We start from the raw sequence: 22,603 nt of genomic DNA, 5'->3' as shown, positions 1-22,603 counted from the left end.
TCCCAGTACTGCTGGTTTATTTTCCTGGGATGATGCAGTCAGAATTAATTGATAGTGCTGCACTTTCAGTACTTGTAGGTAGGCTGGGGATACGTCTGGGCATACAGCTATGGGATGAGTTTGGTGTTTGTTGTAGGCAGGTGTCTTCAATGGTAGAAGAGCTAATTCTCCTGTTCAGAAAGAAGATTGAGAACACCTTTGAGCGTAAGGCAGTAAAACTTTTGACTTTGGAAAATACCATGAAACAAATGCCTGTATGAAATGCAGGATTGCACTTCACTGGTAAGAGTTGTTTTGATGGTGCACTTCTGGATTTCACAGTATCACGGTATCACAGTATGTTTGGGATTGGAAGGGACCTCAAAAGATCATCTAGTCCAATCCCACTGCTGGAGCAGGAACACCTAGGTGAGGTCGCACAGGAACATGTCCAGGTGGGTTTTGAATGTCTCCAGAGTAGGAGACTCCACAACCTCCCTGGGCAGCCTGTTCCAGCGTCTGTCACCCTTACTGAGAAGAAGTTTTTTCTCAAATTTAAGTGGAACCTCCTGTGTTCCAGCTTGATCCCATTACCCCTTGTCCTATCATTGTTTGCCACCAAGAAGAGCCTGTCTCCATCCTCATGGCACTCACCCTTTATATATTTATAAACATTAATAAGGTCACCCCTCAGTCTCCTTTTCTCCAAACTAAAGAGACCCAGCTTCTTCAGCCTTTCTTCGTAAGGGAGGTGCTCCATAAATTTCTTATATGAGTCTCTAAGATTCCGTTAAGAGACAGAGTGTAGTACAGTCTGCTAGAGAGAAAATGACAGAACCAAGAAGGATCCTACTCATCATTTGTTCTAAGATATTTTTTTATTGTTTATGAAAAATCCTTGATTCCTTAGCTTTCTTTGCTATGGAGCTGAACTTCCTTCAAATTTATGGTGAGGAGAAACACTCTTAAACATCATCTGTGATCTTTTCATCTCCTCTCCTCACCTTTTTTTCACCTACCCCTTCCAAGTGTCTCTATGTTGTTTGTGGTTTTTTTTCCTGTCCTGTGTTCAACACTGGGCAATGTTTTCTTTTACTGTGCAATCTTTATTTTTCATGATCGCTATGAAAGCTGTAGAAAGGTAGAGGAAACGAAATTTTAAATGCCACTTTAAAGTTGTCAATAACATTTAATAATTCCAATTGCATGCAACATTTTCATACGCTTTCTTTCTCAAAGCACTACCTTCCAACAGACAAGAGTCTCATCCAGTTCTTGGGGTGGTATTAATAGACTGAAATACAGATTAGTTTTTGGAAGAGATGATCTTAGATACGTCTTCAAAGTTTTAGCTCAGTTTCACTCCCAAAACTCTTCTGAATGCCATTTTACTTTTCAATAGAAAATTTTGACATTGTCACTTCTGTAAGTGAAGTGTATTTTACCTGAGTATATATTAATCTTGTTCAGATGTTTTGTATAGCACTTAGCAAGTTGTTACGTGAAGGTGTGGCTCTCCTAATGCCTGTGAAACAATCATAGGTATGTTCTGACTTTAATGTAACAGAGGTTTATGTTGATATGGACCCCTCACAAGACTAATTTTATTATGCAAATAAATCATTGCAAGACCACTTGTCTGTGGTATTAGAGCCTGTGTAGTCATAGAACATGTTACTTCACAAGTCTTTTTAGAACAAAAATCTATTTAAATATTGTTATTAATAAAAACATTTGCTGTATTTTATTACTGTTGTTATACCATGTAATTGTGCACTTTTCTAAAGAACTGGTAGAGTGCCAGCTATAGAATATATGCTTGATAGCTACAGTTATTTAATGCATGTGTACACAAGTCTGTGTCTGATTATTTTCTAATGAATTAAGGAGTACCAGCTATAGAATATATATTTGATAGCTGTAGCTTTTTAACGCACATGCATGCAAGTCTCTGTTTCAATGCAAATATATTCAATGAGACTGTTTATTAAACAATGCTCATAAGTTGAAATCAGGCTGTTTAATAGCATTAAAACACAATCTGTGTTCTTATGTACTAAATACTATGTTTAAGAATACCTTAGAAATTATTTCATATTGTTGTGGTGATGGGGATTTGGAGAGTACTTGTTTACAAAATTACATAAACTTCTGTCAACAATCTAAGTAAAAATTTGTCCTTTCCCAAAAGATCTAATGTAGTAGATTGTGTGCATGTGTATATAAGATTAGTTATTCTGAAATGCAGCACTGTAAACAGGATATTTGGAATGAATGATCTTCATTTGAACTTACGACCTGATTCTGTCTGAGCACTTTGTTAAACATCACTGTCCAAAGCGTGTGACTTTGCAGAGATTGTAGGAAATAGTGTAACCATTTTTTAGTTCATTAAAACATTTAATTTGCTCTAAAGTTAGTTTGGGAATAGCAGCATAAAAACACAGTGAGGCAAAATTCTTATGGAGACTTTCTTTTTGGTTGTGTGGTGTTTTTCTATTTATTATTATTATTATTAGTAGTAGCTTTAAGGGGAAGTCTTAGTTGAGCTTTTTTCCTATGCTGTCTGCAAATGCTTTGCATTAGAGGATTGTGTTGAACCTCTGATATTTGTTATGTTTAGCTGCTAAATTCTCCTACAGGAAGTCTATAGAGCTCTCCAAAAAACCTTTATGAAATGTGATCTCCGTCCAGAAGTTCTGCTGTCTGATGCTGCAGCTCCAAGAAGCTGCAATTCCTGTTCAACTGCACTGTGACTAGGTTGAGGGGAGGCTGCTGATGACAAATGTAATACAGAGCAGAAGGTGAATCATGACAGGTGGAGATCTATGCATGTGTTGTGATTTTGGGGTACAGTAAATAACACAGGATGTTTTTTTTTAGTTGAGCATGAGAAGCTGCAGTTCTCAACTGCCTCCCCTAGTCCTTGATAACATTATGTGCTGTGATGTTGAAAATCCTGCTAATGCTTACTGCGTTTACAGTTCAAGTGACAGTGCTGCCCCTCCACTGTCTTGCCTCTAAAAGCTTTTAAGAGAAACATTAACTGATGTGTCATCATCTCTTGCTTCACTCTGGAAAGGGTTTGCCATCATACAAATCTCCTTTGCTACATGAGTTACCTCTATTCACCAGGATAAATAATGGAAACAGTAAAATAATTTATTTTCCCGGTGTAATTACACTGACTTTCGTTAGGAATTACATTTTTGCTGTATTCCTTAACTGACAGTAGATATTGCGAACAAGTGGGTACATGGTGCCTAGCTGTGCTTGTTTATATCCTTCCTGGCAGGATACATGTGCAGCCTATGCATAAGTGTTATATTTGGAAGTGGAAATATACTGAAGAGAATGAAAATAGGACCTGCTAGATCTTAAGTAAAAGTTTCCCTAAGTGGTTTGATGGAACGTAATTGTTTTCATACCGTACCTCCAGTTAATCAGATTCTCTTTCTGTGAATAGAATTAAATGCTGAAAGAGTTTGGTAGTACTTGTTTTTGAAAATCCTTACAGTAGTTATGAAGTAGTCACTGCCTTATTTTTACTTATGTCTTATTGATTAGAAGAAAATGCTCTGAAAAGGTAACCTGCATCTGTTTTTTTCTTTTTTTAATATTTTCATAATAATGCTATTTTAAATTAATCTAGTATTACAAATTTACATAACTTGGGTTTCTAAATATAGTTTTAGTGTTAATTTTTTGTTCATGATTTTGAATCTTTATTTTTTGGGAGATACTGGTGTTCACCCGGGGACTAGCAAGGAGGAAATCACAGAATATCCATGAGTATTAGTATAGCTGCTAAGAACTAGTTACAGTCTGTTTGAGAATTTCTGTATGTGTAAGGTGTGTGGTCTTGTTTGAGACACATCTTTAATTATCATGAAACACTTTTTCAGGTCCATGAGATCTTTGAGTGTCAGGAATGTGACAAGAAATTTATTTCGGCTAACCAGCTAAAACGCCATATGATAACTCATTCAGGTAATGTACAAAAATAATACAAACCTATATATATGTGTGTATATATTAACATATATTGAATTTTACTTGAATTATTTTCTTATAGAAGGCTTGATGAATCCTGTGTTGTCCCAAGCTATTCAAGCAAATCTCAGGTTTCAAGGAAACCTGCTAAACTATCATTTCTAAGCCTTCCAAATAATAAAAATGTAATGCTATATTCTTCCTACTGCTGCTTTGTCAAGCTATTTTTTCATGCCAGATTGGGTAGATGGAGCAGTTAGCTGGGATGGAGCAGAAGATTATTACTTGGCTTGTAGAGGAGGTGAAGAAGTGCTGGTTGAAATGTCATGTTGAAGAGAATGGGAGCTGGTGTACACTGTCCGAGATGGATGATAAAAAGGGAAACATTCATTCATATATATATATATATATAAAAATATATATAAGTGGACCTGTGTGTGCATAGTTTCCAGTCAGAGGAAAGAAGCTCATACTCCACACCATTTTGTAGACCACACACCAATGTTTGGTTGTGCCTGCCTTTGGCCAGAACAGGTCACTGTGGGAGGAGACTGGGAAGTGGCCTGTCTGTAGGTTTGGCAGCCTGACACAAATTGGCTCTGCCAGGATTTCTGATCACTGCGATCTAGCATTTGTGTGTCTTTCACCAGTGGTTAGAAACACCAACCAACACAATAGAGACACAAACATTGTTCTGTCAAATACATTAGCATTTTTAAAAATGCAGGTTTTTAGAGCTGCACAAGCTTACAATTGAACTATTTTCTCAGTATCAGTCCACACCAAAAGCTCATTTCTTGTAAAATAAGGCTCCTAGCTTTGTTTTGACACTTTTGGATAAGCATTAATGTAGTTAAGTTGCAGTCACCAGTTGAAGCATAAAGGCTTTTTGCATAGGAACTTTTGGTTTTGGAAGCTAATATGTATATTGTTAATTAAGTTTTAAAACGTTTAAACTGTCATGCCCTCTTTCACATTTCTAATCTGGAAACAGGGTTTTCCTCTTTGAAGTCATTCTCTTTTGATTTAAGCTAATTAATCAGTATTTAGTTTTAGCAATGATTATTGCAAAGAATGTGCCAATTTCTTGAGATACACCATGCCTCATCTTTTGTGAAGTGACTTAACTGTCTAACATAAAGGGCATTAGATGTCTTTCTAATTGGTTTAATCTTAATTGGGTTGACTTAATTGCAAAAATCTCTCTGAGGAGATGACTGTCTCTGCCTTTCATCTTCTCCCCCTGTATAAACAGGAGATTAAATGTCCCCCACTCATTTTCTACAGAAAAACGCCCCTACACCTGCGAGGTTTGCAATAAGTCCTTCAAACGACTTGATCAAGTGACTGCACACAAAATAATACACAGTGAAGATAAACCTTATAAATGCAAGCTTTGTGGAAAGGGATTTGCCCACAGAAATGTTTACAAGAATCACAAGAAGGTAAAGCACTCTGCTGTTGTTGTTTACAGGTCTGCCAGCCTCAAATTTGCAGATTTTTTTATTTCTAAGTGGTTCATCATTAAGCTCCAGCATGCTTAGAAACTTGGGATTAAAGTATTGGAGAATGTATTTTTATTGTTCTTTGTTATAACCAAAATCTCAAAATACTAAATGACTTCTAATTTTTTATTTTTTTTTTTAAAGTGAAATAAGCAGAAGAAAATCACAGCTGCTTGGTTAAAAGCATCAAATAAATCCCCATTTTTATTTTTTGTGGTGTTTTTCTTTTTTTTAATATTAGGTTATATAGTTTAAAAATTTACTAAATATCTTCACTTTCTTTTTCTTTTAAAATACCAAATTTGAATAAAACTAAGTGCAGTCATGTTGCAGTCATTGTTGGACTTGGCAGCAGATGCTTTCAAACGATACTGGATTTGCACTGAGTAGTGCTCATGCAGTAAAGCATCAGAAGAAACATTACCTGAGAAAGAGGCTTATGAAGAGATGCTCTGCTTCTGTTGATTTAAGCTCAAATCTGCTTGGCCTAATTTCTATAATGCTTCTCATTATTTTTAACCTGAGGTTACGTCTTTAATGGCAAGGCTATATCCATGACTGCTGGTTTAGAACTACAAGACTGTAAAAAAAGAAAGAAAGAAAGAAAAAAATTACCCGTCTGGTTTTGTGCCCAGTATTTGGAACCCATTGCCTTTTATTTATTTTTTCCCTTTACATTTTTTTAAATGCTCCCTCTTTCTTTCCCCCTTTTGATGAAACTGATATGCCCATAATTACAAGTCTCTTGCAGTTTGGCTCATCTTGTATGCCATCTGGGAATTTGGCACAGGATCTTTGCACCATCTCTTGCACTTTCAGCCATAAATCATATAAGAATAATAATAATGCCTCTCATAGGATGAAATGGTCGTGACTATCTGAAACATAAAGCATGCAGAAGCCTGTTGAAGGACAAGCTAGCTCACATAAATGCTGTGATTGCATCTTGTGTTTTAATTTTAATGAAGAAAATGGGGCAGAATCTAAAAAATCTGATATATTCTAAGGAAAAATGTATAAAGTACTATCTAGAAAGATATTCCTGTATCTTAAATGAATACTTTTTACATGTTTACTTATGTTAGTTTGCAGTTGATGACTGGAAGGGAGTTTGGGCTGAAAATGGTCTTCAGGATTAAGTATGAACAAATAAACACTTTGACCCAATTCTCTGTTCAAAGCAGCAGCACCACTAGCATAAGCAAGGATTAGAGGCTCCACTTAATGGGAAAAATATTAAAATTTAGACAGATTTAGTCAGTACCTAATTTGACAGAATTTCTTAAAGCTTGTTGGAATACTTATTTCCTGAACCTGTTTGCAGATAATACTGACTGTACATCAACCCTGTCCTATAATAAACTTATACCTGTGTTTACATTAAGTTTACCCAAACAGCCGTGAATATTCACGCATGAACATTTAGGTCTCTAATTTTACTTGCTAAATGAAGAGTGAGCATGAGAAACAGGGGATTGACATAGATGTCCTGAATTGCTTTTTTTAGATACACCTGTGTCCATTGAGTACACAGTGTAAGCAAGGAGAGGTAGTAGATAATGGAGGGGAGTATGGATGTGTATACATAAAACCAATCATAAGGTGTAAGTCAAGGGTTTGGTCATTTGGGATGACATAAGAATTTTAAGTGCTATGGTTCTGGGAGGGCTGCACTACTACTAGGGGAAGAGGACAACAGTTCATTTGCTTCTTTACAGGAGTGTCAATTCAGTAACAGTGGAATATTAAACCTTTGTTGCATGTTGTGCTCCTATGTATTTCTTCAGCTTGGGTTTTTATGATTCTTGAGGTGTGTATTCCTTTAAGAAGTCATGCTAGGTTTCATTTTCCTTTGGAGGAAGAAAAGTTGGCCTCTGAATAATTTCACATGGCTTTTTTGAGCTCCAGGACGTAGTTATTATGCTAGTAGCAGGGAGCTGCAGTAGGAATGATGGGTATAGTAGTTAAAAACAGTTAAATCAGCAGCATTTAACAGAAAACATGCTTTCAAGTTTGATAGCAACACACTTGAAAAACATCTTTGGGTTTTACAGCAGATCTACATTATGAGAAGAAACAGGATACATATATATTTTGTACCCCTGAGTTCTTGTTTTGTGTTTTAGATGGAAACTTGCTGTTACTGTTTTTTCTGGTGATTCCTTTGTGGGGAGTTATTTAATCTTTATTTATTTAATCAGAAGTATGACAATAAAAATGGCTCTCAGAGCATGTGCTTTTAAACATCTTCCAGATGTGGGTGGATGTTGAGTCATTTCTAAGGTGCAGAAGATTACTTCCTCACTTTTCACAGGATTTCACTGGAAGATAAACATTGGAGATGCTAAGAGTATATCTGCTCAGTGGAGCATTGTGATGTGAACCCCAGCTTTGTACTCATTACACCCTTATAGCTACAGATGGGAGAGGCAGGAACTGTTAGTCTTGCCCTGCTAGCTCTCTGATGTGCTGCTTCTGTACACAAGTGCTACGCTGCTCTGCGTAGGTGCCTGTGCAAGCTTGCTTTGTCGCTTGTTGGAGCGGTCAGCACTGAGAAGTGTTATGCCATGTGGAACTCACTAAGCTGGGGTGTCTTTTGAAAAGCTCAGACTAAATAATTGAGTAACTGTATGAAGAATATGGTTCCATTTTTGTGACAAGGGAATTTATTTATTACTCTGAAATTAAGAGGCAAATGTAGTATTGGATTGTACTACAGATAGAAGTAGTCACCTTTCATCCAGGTTAGACTGGATGAAGGTGCATGTTCTGTGCCATATAATGCAGATTACTTCCATACAGGAGAAACCGAAGATTTTGTTACATCTTCTTTGTTGTGATCTGTAGAGGATGAGTTCAGAGAATAAAATATTGAGGATATGATGGTGAGCAGAAATAGGTCAGCAGACACAGGATTTTAAAGGGTTTATGGTTAATCCAGGGTTATCTTGGGGAGCATAATGGATTGAAACAAACTGTATTCCCTCAGTTTCTCTATTGGGAATTTCTCTTATTGGGAAAAAGTAGACTTAGGCTGGGTTTAAACCTCTACAAATGCCATGGTAGGAAAGGCTGCTATGAAATATTACATAAGAGCCCATCCTTGGCTGCTTTGATTGTATGACTGTCCACCGCTCTGACTAAATGGAAGCTGTCTCTGATCTGAAACTTATTAGTAGGACAGAAAAGGACAGTATTTGGGGGGATGCCTTTCCTTATTAAGATTTGCATGGCTTTTTGTGATCTAGCTTGTTTCTGGATCATTCACAAAAAGGATCTGTGTACCCTTGCATGCAGGTATGCCTAGTTAGGTGGTTTTCTTTTTAGTGAAGTTAAAGATTGCAGATGAGTATTTGTATTTTGGTCAAAAGACTAAGGAGACCTGTCAGGGAAATGCTAAGAAGGACTTCTGTACAAATCACTGTGATCTTCAGAACTATCACTCAAGTGGTGAGTGTCCTAAATCAGGGCATTTTTTAAACAAACAACATGAATTTTGCGCTCGTGAAAGGTGCCAGATTGACAGCCCTAGAGACTGAACCCTTCTATTTATCCACAGAACAGGTACAGCACAGACAGCAGCACTGCGAGCTTCCCCACAGTGTCTCGTCAATATGTCTCAACCCTGTTCTGGAGGAACCACCTGTTGAGGTGAGAAGGTAGTTCAGTCTCTTCATGTCCTGTCAATCCTTGGCCTGACTGCTGATACTGCCAAGTAGGGTGCCAATTAATGCAAAATGTGATGTAAATCTGTAGAAGCTGGACTGAAACATACAGCAAATTTTATATAACATTTGATATATCCCACACATTTGATGGTGCTCCAGTTGCCTTTGTGCTTTAAGTGACATAGGCTGAGGTCAAGGAATTGACTTTGAATCCAGAGTGTCTGTATAGCATTGCAAGTACTCCAGAGTTCTGGTGCTGTTGTGAATGTGAGTGCATGTTTGTGTTAAAATCAATCTGAGTTCAAGACCTTGTGTTTACATCTAAATAATTATGCTGACTCCCCACGGTCCCTTTTGTCTTCCTGGTTTAAGGGATAGCTATAAATGTTGTATGGCATTATAAGCAGCAGAAATGGACTATGCCAATATGTACTATGCTTATATTTACCCTTAGTCTACAGAATCAACTAATTTACATAATATTGTGTAAATTATAAAACACTTACTCTCCATCCCCTTATCCTCTTGGCATTGCAGCTTCTATTTAAAGTCCTTGTAAGCCAATAAAATATTTAGACATCGATGCTTTCAAAACTTGTTTTCCTTTGCAAAAATAGTAGGAAATTGGGTAGATAATAAATTGTACAGATTAATTTATGCAACCTACAGTGGGACAGCACTTAATAACATTAGAAAATAAGGAAAAGTGCTTTGAAATGCACAAAAGTGTAGTGAAGCTGGATGTTTCCCAAGCTCCAGAAAAGAAGTCTGCTTCAGCAACTGTGAAGTTTGTTTCAGAGATTCATCCAAGCTTAGCTTTTTATTTTATTTACGGCTTTAAAGCTGTTTCTCAGCTATGACGAATTTTTACTATAGCAGACAAGAATCTTAGTACTGATGCTTCTATTTTTAGTGGGTTTTGTATTTTTTTTCTTTCAATACAGGAAGCTGAAACAAAGATATGTAAGAGTAGTCTCATAATTTGAGAAATTTTCTTTGCCAAAATTTAGATACTATTCTGAGATAATCAGATCAGCTTCACCTTCAAACTTAAGAGAAAAAGGGGCTTTTGTACATATGTTTAATTTTAAAGCATTTATTCTTATTAGTAAGTACTTAAGGCCAGTGTTAGTACTGATGAAGCATTGCAGCTGAACTTGTAGGTTTTTTTCCCTGATCATTCTATATTTTTGTTTCTGTTTACATGCACATCTCATGTAACACTTCTGAGGACTGGGATGATATGTTTATTTAGTAGCTGCTATGCTGGCTTTCAGGATTCTGGATAACGACAGAATGACTGTTTTAATTCTTTGTCCCTGATATTTCAAACCCTCCAGAATCCAGTCTAGAAAATGAGCTATAATTACTATAATGAGAATTAATTGATTTCCTTCAGCCTTTCCTCTGACATGTTGTCTTTCATCTGCAGACTCATTCTGAAGAGAGACCATTCCAGTGTGAGGAATGCAAAGCTTTATTCCGAACCCCATTCTCTCTACAAAGACATCTGCTAATCCATAACAGTAAGTACTAAGCCAGAAAGGAAAAAGAACTTCCCCAGTTCTCATATTTGACTGAAAAACAGATATATGGCACCTTGCTCCAGCTTGCTATGTTAAATTAGTATTAAGATTCAACTCTAACCCAAGGGAGTTAGAAATTCAGAGCCAAATTCAAACCTTGTCTTTAAATGCACTTAAATGAAAATCCACATATGCTGTAGGAAATCTAGCAGTGATTTGAGGTCTGGTGACAAGAGATTTCTGCATTAAGTGCGACAGTGTTACCTCCATTTTAAGAAAGGTGAAATAGAAGGAAAGATTACTTGGTAGAGTACTCAGCTTTTGTAGTTAATCCAGTTTAGAGCTTGAAACAGAGATTTTTTTTCTCCTGTGCCAGTCCAAGCTAATATTTCCTGCCTCTAACATAGAACTAGCAGCCCAGAGGAATGCTGTGGCCATTTTCCCTCATGAGTAACTTGTTCTTGGCATTCTGCACTGTTTCTAACTGACTGTTTTTTTTTTTAGTTAGTGGAATTTTCTCTGTTTTCAATATTTAGAGAGCCCCAGAGTACCACTCAACCACGTGAATATCAGCATCTAAAATCCTTGTAGCTTAGAAGGCAGTACTGTGATTTGGGGAATATTTCTGTTGTTATAATGAAAAAAGACCCCACAGACCTTTCTTTTTTTAATCCAGTATAAGTGTTTCTGTTAGATGAACTATTAGACTTGCGTGTTTAGTTTGTTCTTTTACAATTATCTTTCAAACCTTCTGCAATTTCATAAAGCATTGAATTTTGTAAAATCTTTTTCTAATATTAAATGTTAAAAATGATAGGGGGAAAAAATTAAAAACCTGTTCAGTAATGTATGTTCTAATGAACCAAATATTTGCAGGATATCCAAAAGCAGTAATTCACAGTAAAGGTCCATCAAAACATTGAGCTCTTTTTTTCAAGAGGATGGATGCTCAGAACATTTGAGGGCTTTGAGTTAGGCTTGTGATTTGTGGCAGGTTTGGCTGTTCCTGAACCACCAACATTTAAGCAAATATTAAATATAACAAACTGTGAATTGCAGTGGCACAGACATCGTCTAGTCATTCTTGATGCTAAAGGAAACGTCTTCCTGAGAGACAGAATAGGTGGCTGAAGGTGGTCACTTATGCCATTTTAGCTAAAGCTGTCTCTAAAATGAATGAAAGCCTTAAACCAGTCATATTTGGTATTTTTACTAATCACAAAAGATTTTTAAACCTTTTTTTTTTTTTTCTTACTTTGGTTAAAAAAAACACCACAAGACAACAGCTGACCAATTTGACAAAGAGGCCTTAATACAGCACAATATAAGCAAAGTTTTATAGTCATACTGCATCTTTGTTGTCTGTAGTCCTATACAAGAAGTGTTGACAGACCAATAGAGAAGTGAGAAGTGAAAGTTATTACTAGAACGAACTGAAGAATAAACAGTTTTCAGTTCAAGTCTGTTATCAAAACAAGGGGCTCTGCTGTTGTCTGAGAAGAACTTGTGTTCCAAGTGAAGAAATGTAGAACTCTTCCCCCATGAGCTGACTCTGAGACTGACAAGTTGTGCTGCCATGATAATGAGTTTCTCATATTTGAAATAACTCAGAATTATAGGCATTGTCCTGCTACAACTGGATGGTCGTCACTCTCATAGCACAGAAATACACGTCTTGCTATAAAGAAAAGAAAGAAAAGGACATCTCTAGATGTATTTAGCTGGCTTTACTGTTCTTTGTTGTAGGAAAGGAAAAGTTGTTTCTAAAGCTTGAAACTTCTAGCAAAAATTGAAGTTCAGCCTACATCATGTATTCTTTTATATTCAGAATCCCCTTGTTTTACAAGGAAGCACTCTGCAGGGTGATGTAGAATGACTTAAATTTATTTTACAAACTTAATTTACTGGGAAAAAAAGGTATATTAATTAAATTCGCTACTCAGGTTTTTCTGTTTTGAAATTGGATAAGGTGTCATGGCTATAACTTTCAAATGGGTATAACTTTCAAAATTCAAGATAAATTTGTCTAAGCTTATTTATTATTTATTATCTCCTTCCAGATTCTGGCTGTGTAAACATAACTTGTCTTCTGAGAGTCAGACAAGCTTTTTCTCTTAGGCATGCTGCTGATAATACATTTTAGTATCTGTTTTCATTATGCCATTAGCAGTGCTGAAGCGAACCCTTTATTCTCAGCTGTAGTGGTTAGGGAGGATATATGATACATGAGAAGTGTGTGGTGGCTTATGCTTGGCTGATACTGGCTCAGGAGGCTGTAAGAGACCTGACTAACAAGAATGAATAACCCTTAACATTTTCACTTGGATCATTCACTTGTCTAGGATTGTAGAGGCACGCATGAACAGAATTTCATTTATTGAGAAAGAGGTGATTCTTTTTATATATTTGCTTTTTAGAGTAAAAATCTGTATGCAAAGTGTTTGTTAGTAAGAGAAATACTAATTAGCTCCTTCTACAGGAGTCAGCACAAGTGGGCACTGAATATTGCTCATTTCAAGTAAAGTACAAACAGCCTCAACTTTCATTATCTTTTGTCGTAATGAGAGCGCATCAATAGAGTAGATAAAGCCAGTCCCAAGAAAGACACTCACATTATGTTTTGTATTTCTGGGGGTAAACGCTGTAGGACAAATCTATGTCAGTTTCATTTCCATCTTCAAAGACATTTACGGATATTGATACAGTAGTTTCACGTCAAGCACTCTGAAAAGGTTTCCCTTCTTCCATATTTTCAAGAGCTGCAGTCAATGACATAGTTTGTTGTTTACTTCCATTCTTCAGAGTGCCTAGGCCTGGAGATAATATGTATTTTCCTTTTCATTTTTTAACAAACCTCTAAATCTAGCACAGTGCAAACCTGTTGATTGAAAATACAAAATGGAAATTCTTTCTTCATTTCTTATCCATTGATAATAGAAACTGATTTGGTAACTTTCATAGTTATGCTTGTCCACCAAAGGCATTGGAAGGAGTTTTGGCTTTCGGCAGAGATAGTTTTTAAGCAACAGATATGTTCTTACATGTACCATGTGAAATCTGGTGGCTATTTATCACAGCAATGAGGTGTCATGAAATAGGTTATGTAGCTCTATTTTTTTCCTGCAGCCTTTTACAAGAGGATTTCCAAAGCTGCTCAGGGTATTATAATGCTTGAATCTTGTTGCAAGTAATTCAGGCTTTTGCTTTATGCTGTTGAGGAACCTTCCAAAACTTCTTCCGTAGTTGTGTAGTAAAAATAGAAAAGACATAAAGACTGTTCAGTGGGGCATCTGTGAGTGGGGACAGTGTTCTGATGGCTCTTCTATAATGAGTTATAGGCTTTCTGCTAAATAAGGAAGCTGATGAGAAACACTTATTTGCCTTCATTCACAATAACATTTGAAAAAAATCCCCAATTCTAGGCTTCCCATTACTTAGCATGCTGAAAAATTTTGCTAAACTTGAGAACTTGACTAAATACATACTTGGCATTGCAACTATATATGTTTGAAGACTATTATAATGTGTATACACAGAGGAGGTTCAATTGAACAGTGTGCTAGTTCTGAAAACTGGTTGAAAATTTACTCTATCCCAGCCAAAACCAGCACAAGCTTTAAAGTTATTTTATCTTGTCATGTGAGTTTGCCTTTGTTCATGTGAATGAGATAGGTTACTCAAAACAAATATTTATTGTTTTGAGAATTATTTTACATTCAGGAAGATGTCTCTTACCACTTAAGCTTCAAAAGATGAAAGCTATTTAATATTTTCCCCTTGTTGCCTTAAAAAGAGTCTGTTATTTGGAGGTGCGGATAAAACTTGTGCTCCTTTCCACTGGAAGCCATTTCTACTGGTTGCCATTTCATCTTTATAGAGTTTAATCTCACCTTTTTGGCTAGGTTGTTGTCATGACTACTTCATACTTTCTTAATTTCCCAATGATGTTTTTATTTGATGTGATATTAATTTTCTCTCTGTTGCCAGGGCCCAGCTTTTTGTTTGTGTTTCTTGATTTTATTCATTTTTCTGAAACAATAAGCGTTAGTGTATTTCACAAAAAAAACTAGTATCTTTAAACTTTGTTTTCTCCTTGTATAAGGTGAGAGGACCTTCAAGTGTGATCACTGTGATGCTACTTTCAAAAGAAAGGATACCTTAAATGTCCATATTCAAGTAGTACATGATGGACATAAGAAATACAAGTGTGATCTCTGTGACAAGGCTTTTGTGACACCCTCAGTCCTGAAGAGTCATAAAAAAGTAAGTAGAATCAATTCTATCATATTCATTCCTTCTGTGTCCTTAAGTTTAGGACTAAACATAAAATCCTCATGTACTTCTGTATTTCTGGTTTTTCAGTAGAAATCTCTGATGCTGCTTAACATCCTAAAATGCTCATTGCAGTAGTGGGGTTATTGGTGTCATGCAGAATGTGCAAAGGGTACATATGTGTAAATCCAGTGTAGGTACTCCAGCATCAGGTGTGTAGCAGGATGGGACTTGCTGCACTGCTCTTACCATACTTCATCTCTGCAATGAAATCGGAGTAAACCTTAGAAGACTGCTTGCTTACTAGTTTGACATGAGGTAAGATTCATATTACAGGGAAGAAATGTGAAGAAAATAATTCATTAAAGAACTGATTAGCTGAGGAAAATCAGCTTGGGTGTCACCACCAAATGCAGAATGTTAGAGTTTGTTGAAAAGCATTGTGCATATATTATTTGCCATATAGCATGCACTTCATATGTGCATGTAAAATTGTAATAACAAAATTGGGATACTTGGTACAATATTATCGGCACATGATTATGGTGAGTACTGTACAATACAACACAGGTCTACATTTAAAAGTGAGGAAAAAGTGTAAAGGGAGTCTTTCAATGTCTCTCCAATGCTACCATGTCTTACAGATGTGGGAACTAGCACATGTCTTTGGAGCCTAATTCAAGTTATTGGTAGATAGCAAACTATTGAATTCTCTCATGTAATGGACAGTACTGCATCCTGAATTTGTTCTTGATTTTTAACACATGTACAGATTGCAAAAATTAATGGAACCAACTAGGAATAATGCTGCTTTGGTCTCTTTTATGGTCTTTTAAAGGTCTTGATCTTCCATTAAATGTATGCTAATGCATTTGCCATCTGTGTTTGGTCTGTTCTAAATGCTGCTTGTCTCATATTTAATATGCATTAAATTACTTAGTAATGATAAGTGCAGAAAATAAAGTTTCCTGTGGCTGAGTGAAATAACTGTGTAACCAAGATGTATTTCTCCAAGACATGCTTAGTGGAAGATTTTCACCTGTACTTTAGGAGAACTAGAATGACATGGGGATGCCTTGTTTGTAGATTTCAGGACAGGTACCATAAGATAATTGAGATTCAAATAATGTGATTAATCAGTTGTTGTCCAGCCTGAGAACTCAGCTGAGTTTTGCTGTAATAAAGGGAGAACTTCAGATCATAGGATACTCTTATTTTCTTATATGACTTTTAGAATAAGGAATGTTAAAGCACACTTGTTTTCTAAGCCCAAATATGTTGGTCTAAGGAACTACAAAATAAAGGGTATAAAAAATAAACTTGTGATTTGTTTCTGGTTATGTTGTTGGGGAGCAAGACTTTAGGAAGACACAGTATCTTTTATTAGACAAGCTGATTTGCTTGGAAAAAACAGACTGCTTTTCAAACACAAAATCCTTTTCATCCTTATCTACTTGTTTTAATCACTCGAGTAACAGACTTAACCTGTAATACTGATAAATTGACTTCAGATTTTTTTTTTTTTTTTTTTTTTTTTTTTGTGGAGGATCTTGCCAAGATGAATCATATTTTTTTTTTTTTTTTTAAATTTTGAGATCTTATGTGGATTCATTGATGAGATTTGCAAAAATTCTTAAACTTTTGTCCCTCGGTCTTCTTTCTACAAAAATCAGTGTGACTTTCTATTTCATGTTAAAAATAGCCATAAACATAGATATATTTTTACTTTACTGGGAAGCAACTACCATTTGTTGTTTATCCCTATTCTTTCTTTGGCACTCCTTGATTGTAATTGCTATTGCTTTGTGCTAGCTATATGTTTGTGAGCCTTTAAGTTGTAATACATTGCTCCTGGAAATCCTATGTTTTTTTGGTTGTTTGGAATGAATTAGTAGCTGGCTGTCTGGTATCCCACGATGTTGCTGTTACAGATATAAGTGATTTCCAAAGAACTCCGTTCTAATCAAGAGGGATTTCATGTTCATATCCCTAATGTCAGGGAATGAAAACTATGCAAGTCTGTCCGGGATTGAAATGAGATCTCGTTTACTCTTCCTTCAGCTGCATAATATGCATAATGTGAGCTAAGGTTTTTATGATGTAATGAAGAATTTTATATCACTTCAGTATCTTTCAGAAAACAAAGAATTAATTTCTCTGTCCGAAGAGAGTCGTGTGCAAAGTTTGAAACCCAAATTGTCAGCTGTACATATAATGTAATGTGTTATCTTTCCTATCTCACTGAGATTAAGTTAACACTTTTATAAGTGTTACGAAGTAGTCAAAAATTCTCCACTAAAAGAGCAGTCACAGTCTTAAGAAAAATATTCAATAGGCTGATAAATCTTCAGTTCAGAATTGGGCATTGAGAGTACAGTCTGAAAAATGACAAGAACCTGTGTATGTAACTTACTTCAAGGTGGTCTTGCTGTTGAATGTACAGGTCGGATGGGAGAGCTTGTGATTTTTGTTTTGTTTTGTTTTTTTCCTTTTTGAAATAATTATTTGTCAGCAAGGTGTTCTAAGCTTAAAAGCTTGAGTTCAAAAGATAAACTCAGTGTATGATTTAGTCTTAGTGCCAATTACAATATAGTTCTCCTGATCAATTCTCTAAATGCAATCTGATTCTAGCATTTATTACAAACCAGAAAGCATCCAGTATGCAATTTGCATTGACAAAAATCACTGACAATTTGCACTTTGAAGGATTGCTGTCTGTGATACTCAAGTTGAACTGATGTCTGTGTTTCATTCATATGACACAGAAATCATATGTGCAAATTCCCATAGAGGATTTTTAAAGCTCCAGTTCAAGTTTGCAACAGGAAAAATTATACTAGGTTAGTTAAACTCTTTTCACTATATTTCATAATGTAATAAAAGTATGTGAAATTGTTAGCTTTCAAAAATCGTCCCATTTATTGAGATTAATTTTATTAGGTAATGTAATTATTGTTTGCTGGTTTAGAAATCACTGTCACAGATATAAAACTGACAACCAGGTGTGTTATTCTTGCAATCATGATAATACACAAAGGTGAATTGTAATAGTAACTATTTAGGAAATAGTAAACTTCTGAACTGAAAAGCTAGTTTACTTTGCCATTAATAATGAAATTGGTTTAGAAATTTTAGAAGAAAATTGAAAGAACACCTATAGCTAATTCCTTAGAATCTCTGCGTGATGTGATGTTACAAAATATATAATGGACATAATAGTTGTCAATGCCGATACAATTGAACTATTCCATATTTCACTTCTTTTGAAGCTATGCTGAAGCTTTCATTCCTCTCTTTCCCCACCACATTTAGACTCACACAGGAGAAAAAGAGAAGATTTGCCCATATTGTGGACAGAAGTTTGCAAGCAATGGAACACTGAGAGTTCATATCAGAAGCCATACAGGTACAGTTTTGTTTTTTGTAGTGAACAGAGAAGACTTTCTGAATATATAACAAGATATGTATTAATATGTCCACAATTGCTTTATGTATCTGCAAACAGAAATGCAAATTTACAGGTAGGCCTAACACAGCATTTTTTTAGATATTTTATCTTAATGTATAAAACCAGATTCTATTCTCAACTGTAATTTTATATGAACATATTATATATATATATATATGTATATATATATGGATATTTGTATGTATACATAAGCTCATTAATTTCACTGGCTGCTAAGGCTGTTGCATATGTGACTCATACTGCTGATCTCATAATATGTGTTTGAATTTGTCTGAATTATGTAACATTTTATATTGCCACCCAGATTGCATTTCTGTTTCCCTATGATGTTATCATGGGTGCTTCTGTAAATACACTGCAAATAAATTAGTTATATTGTTATGTTGATAGGTTTCATTTTATGAGCTTATGTCTTCATTTCAAATAAGTGGCAGACCACTGACAGGGGTTTCTTTGTGATAATTTGTTTCCAACATAAAATGGTATAGATTCGCTTTTGGCAGTCAAAGCATCAGTTAACAAACAGCCTTCCTATGACATTCCATTTGCTTTGCATAAGCAAATTCGGTTTGTGGGAAGATGACAGAATCAGTGTGTTTAATAATTTCGCTTTCTACTAAGTTTGGAAAAGTCTTAAAGTCTTCAGTCTATCAAGACCACCTGTTAAGATTAGAGATTTTACAAGTCTTTGTATTTTCTGATTTTTGGATATGACTGCTACAGACACTATCAAATTTTTATCGTGGTCCTGCAGTCAGTATGAAAGACTGAAATTGGCTTTCATCTTTATTCTTTGTTAAATTCCATGTTTGGAACATTTATGCACCATAGCAGCTGTATAAAAACATATACATGTAAGCCTGTGTACATGCATTCTGCTCAGGCGGTTTGTGTATACTGTAATCATAGACAAAAGACACTGAAGGTCAAAGCTGGCAAGACCCACAATGGCAATGCAGCAGTTCTGTCCATTCTTCCATTCTTGTTCTTTTGTCTACAACTCCAACTTATCAACTCCTTTCAATGTCCTTCCTGCACAATATCTCAATATCTCCTTCTCCGTCTTTTCAGTCTTCTGTCTCTGAAGCTGTTTTCTCTTCTTTCTTGATCTATTTCACATCCTGAAGATGCAGAGAAGAGGAACAAAACAAACAAACAACAAACCAGCACTCATCAAGCACGTAGCCTGAGGATTTAGGAAACCCTTGGAGACTTTGCCTTTTGGAAGGACCCACCACTTACCCACCTGGGCTGTACTTTAATGTCTTAGGTAGACAGGACCAAAAGGAAGCAATGCAATAATATTGTTAGTTACTCAGTACATCAATCCAGGCTTCTAGAAATAGGACTCTCCCCATTTCTAATCTGTGTTAACTTTTTTCATGAAGTATTTTGCTGCTTTAATTATGGATATTTCTTTACCTTCACCTTGTTGTCATATGAGAAACTATATTACCCTTTAATTTTCTGTTGTGTTCGCATACTAGACTTTCAGGAAAATTGGGACTTCTATAGATTAATTTTTTTTCCAGTGCTTACTGGAATGTCAAAATGTTAGTCTAATGCTTCTTTAAAATATCTGGATTCACATTCCAATTTTTTTTGCAGGCAAGTCTGCCTTAGTGCCTTTAGTAGTGGGGTTCTTTTTTTTCCTTGTTTCTTAGGCCTTTTTCTTAAACTTCATATGTTTGCTGTGTACTATCAGCATTATACTTCAGTCTGCACAAAGTAGAAAGCCTCTAGTTTTTCAAGTTGACAGTACAGATAGCTGTTGGGAAAGTGCTTTGTAGCTGAGTGAAAGTGCTTTTCAAAACGTGCTGCTACCAGTTACTTTTAATGCTTCAGCTGTTTCAAGCAGGCTTTCCTAAATTTAGGAGTGAGGCTAAGGTGAGTTTCATGAAACCACACACCAGAGACCTCTAACTTTGGCTATAGAGCCTTGCTAAATTTGTAGCTGTTATTATGCCAGAAATAGTAAACTATGACACTTTGAACTTACTCGAAGTAGAAAGGTACTTTAGATTTCCAGTACATTTGTAAATTAAATATGGTGGGAGAAGCTGACTTTCCAGGAGATCATGCAGGTTGGAATTAAGGGAATACAAAATGTGAAAACAATTTATGAAAGAATAATACTGCAGAAGGAGGGAAACTTTCAAGGCTTCTTCCTTTACCTAAAAAGCTAGAAGTGCTCCTATTGAAAAGATTGACTAACTCAGGAAAAATGCCTTGCTAAATTCATTTATAATGAGCTGTGATAAATAAACTCCTTTCCTCTTCCAGTCTAGCTGCTATTGTGATGTCAGTCACATTTTTGAAAGAGAGTTTTGTGATTCACATCCTTCACTGTGAAAATCATCTGAAATACTTTTTCACAATTGTTTTTGATGTCATTCTGTTATGATTCCTGTTCATGTCTTGATTACCCTGATGAAATGTGGTGGGGGTAAAAGAGGCGGGTGGAGTTGGTGCTAAGTTGTACTTGTGGTTTAAAAAAAAAAAAAAAAAATCTGTGAAGTTCTATGGTGAAATGTATTATGTGAGGTTTAGTAAGAAAATGCAATAGTTAGATTCTTGTTGTTCATGACTGTAATACATGCAGACTAACCACAAGAGGAAATTGTTGTCCAATGTTCAGTGGGCCTGAGGAAACATAGCTTTCTGAGGAATAGCTCACATCATTTTCAAAGAAAGTAAGGGTAGTTGGAGGTAATCTGTGTCATCTGCAAACAGTACAAAAAAGCTGAGTACTCATTTGATCACTTTTACTAGTAAAGTTCACTGTATCTTGAAAATCCTTGACAACTTTTCAGGGATTTTCTGAGCAGTAAGTAATTTTCAGTTCATCAAACAGTGGAGTCACAGACTTATGTTATTCAGTGATGGATGCCTGGTTTCTACATGTTACGGTCTTGAATATTTCATCATCTTGGTATCTATTAAATTCAGTGGTTTTGAATTAATCAATCTGAAACTCCCCTTTATTTTTTTTGGCTAGACTTCAAAGTATCACTTTTCATTCTGAGCTAAAAGAGAAACAGCCAGCCACTGTCCATTTTCAAGGGATGATTCATCTTTGTGAATAAGTCTTCAGCTGGGGCTAAGCTTTAATTTCAACTAAGCAGTACACCATAAGTGTAAATATCGCAGAGATCTTCCTGTCTTAGTGATTACAGCTGATTAGGTTTGAGGTCCTGGTGCAGACATTTGTGTTATCCCATTTTCTGTGCACATGGCCAGATAGACTTCATTTTATTAGCTACTTAGTATAAGAGGCTTTGTTCTGTATTTGCAAAACAAACCCAGGCAGAATTCTTTCAAAAGAGAGTTGTATATAGTTTTTTATTTTTTTTATTTTCAAATTTATAAAGCTGTTCTTTATAAAAGCTGAGGTTCTTGGGTATCCTCCTGGTTTTGCTTTGGAATTGTATTTTTTATGTGCTTAATAATTGATAAACAAAAATAAAGACTCAGTGACTTTTTGGCTTTTATTTTGTATGCAGCACGTGTTCTTAAATATTGTTATTCAGAGATTCAGGCATGCTTCCTCAATAAGCAATTTTCTTCCCTCTTTTATCTTAAAGTAAAGCTCTGTAAATGAGCCCTAACAATACTTGGCCTTTTGCAGAAACTGTGCTGGTTTGGGGTGAGTGAACATGTCTGCATGTGCATGTATAGAGGGAAGAGGTTGATGTTTGCATCTGAACCTCACATATTGCTCTGTAATTCATCATCTGGGTTTCCAGCCTTGCAATGACAGAGACAGCGCTCTGCAGGTCAGCTGAAACACTATAGCACATTCTCCCTCTGCTGTATCCTGTTGGTTTATGACTTCTCAGGGTCAGAGGGAGCTGGGGTTAATTCAGCAAAAGAATCCTCTGACTGCGATATAAATTCCTTGGCTTGTTCATAAATTACAAAAGAAATTCTATGGACTGCTCCTTGGGCTTGAAAACGCAGAGCCAGGAGGTTAATTACTTCCCTAAAGTTTCAAGCAACTTCCAGCCTTAACAGTCGCTGGCTGTGGTTTGTGCAGCTTGGCAGTCGCCTTATGCATAGGTATTTAAATCTGTTAATTGCTGTCTTATGTGTGTGTATTTGTGTGTATACATATTTGTATGCCTATGTAATATATTTATACACACACACGTTTTGTCTGTCTGATATTTATACTGTTGCTTTGCTAATTAG

At 35.8% G+C, this 22,603-nt stretch overlaps 1 protein-coding gene across 3 annotated transcripts in view; it reads left to right on the top strand.

Annotated features, from left to right (window-relative positions):
* Window positions 1–22,603, top strand: part of PRDM5 (PR/SET domain 5) — an 84,834-nt gene that overhangs the window by 36,233 nt on the left and 25,998 nt on the right. For 2 of the 3 annotated variants that reach the window (XM_082050161.1, XM_082050163.1), the window contains exons 9-13: window positions 3,885–3,969; window positions 5,260–5,417; window positions 10,578–10,671; window positions 14,774–14,934; window positions 18,256–18,349. In XM_082050161.1, the coding sequence (XP_081906287.1) occupies window positions 3,885–3,969; window positions 5,260–5,417; window positions 10,578–10,671; window positions 14,774–14,934; window positions 18,256–18,349 (592 nt within the window). Of the gene's footprint in view, window positions 1–3,884; window positions 3,970–5,259; window positions 5,418–9,036; window positions 9,129–10,577; window positions 10,672–14,773; window positions 14,935–18,255; window positions 18,350–22,603 lie in introns of all 3 variants that reach the window. The other variant, XM_082050162.1, reaches the window with a different exon arrangement.

The sequence above is a fragment of the Streptopelia decaocto genome (assembly GCF_964273445.1).
Source record: "Streptopelia decaocto genome assembly, chromosome: 4".
NCBI classification, from domain to species: domain Eukaryota; kingdom Metazoa; phylum Chordata; class Aves; order Columbiformes; family Columbidae; genus Streptopelia; species Streptopelia decaocto.
Note: the sequence above shows the minus strand (reverse complement) of the source record. Positions and strands in the feature narration are given on the sequence as shown.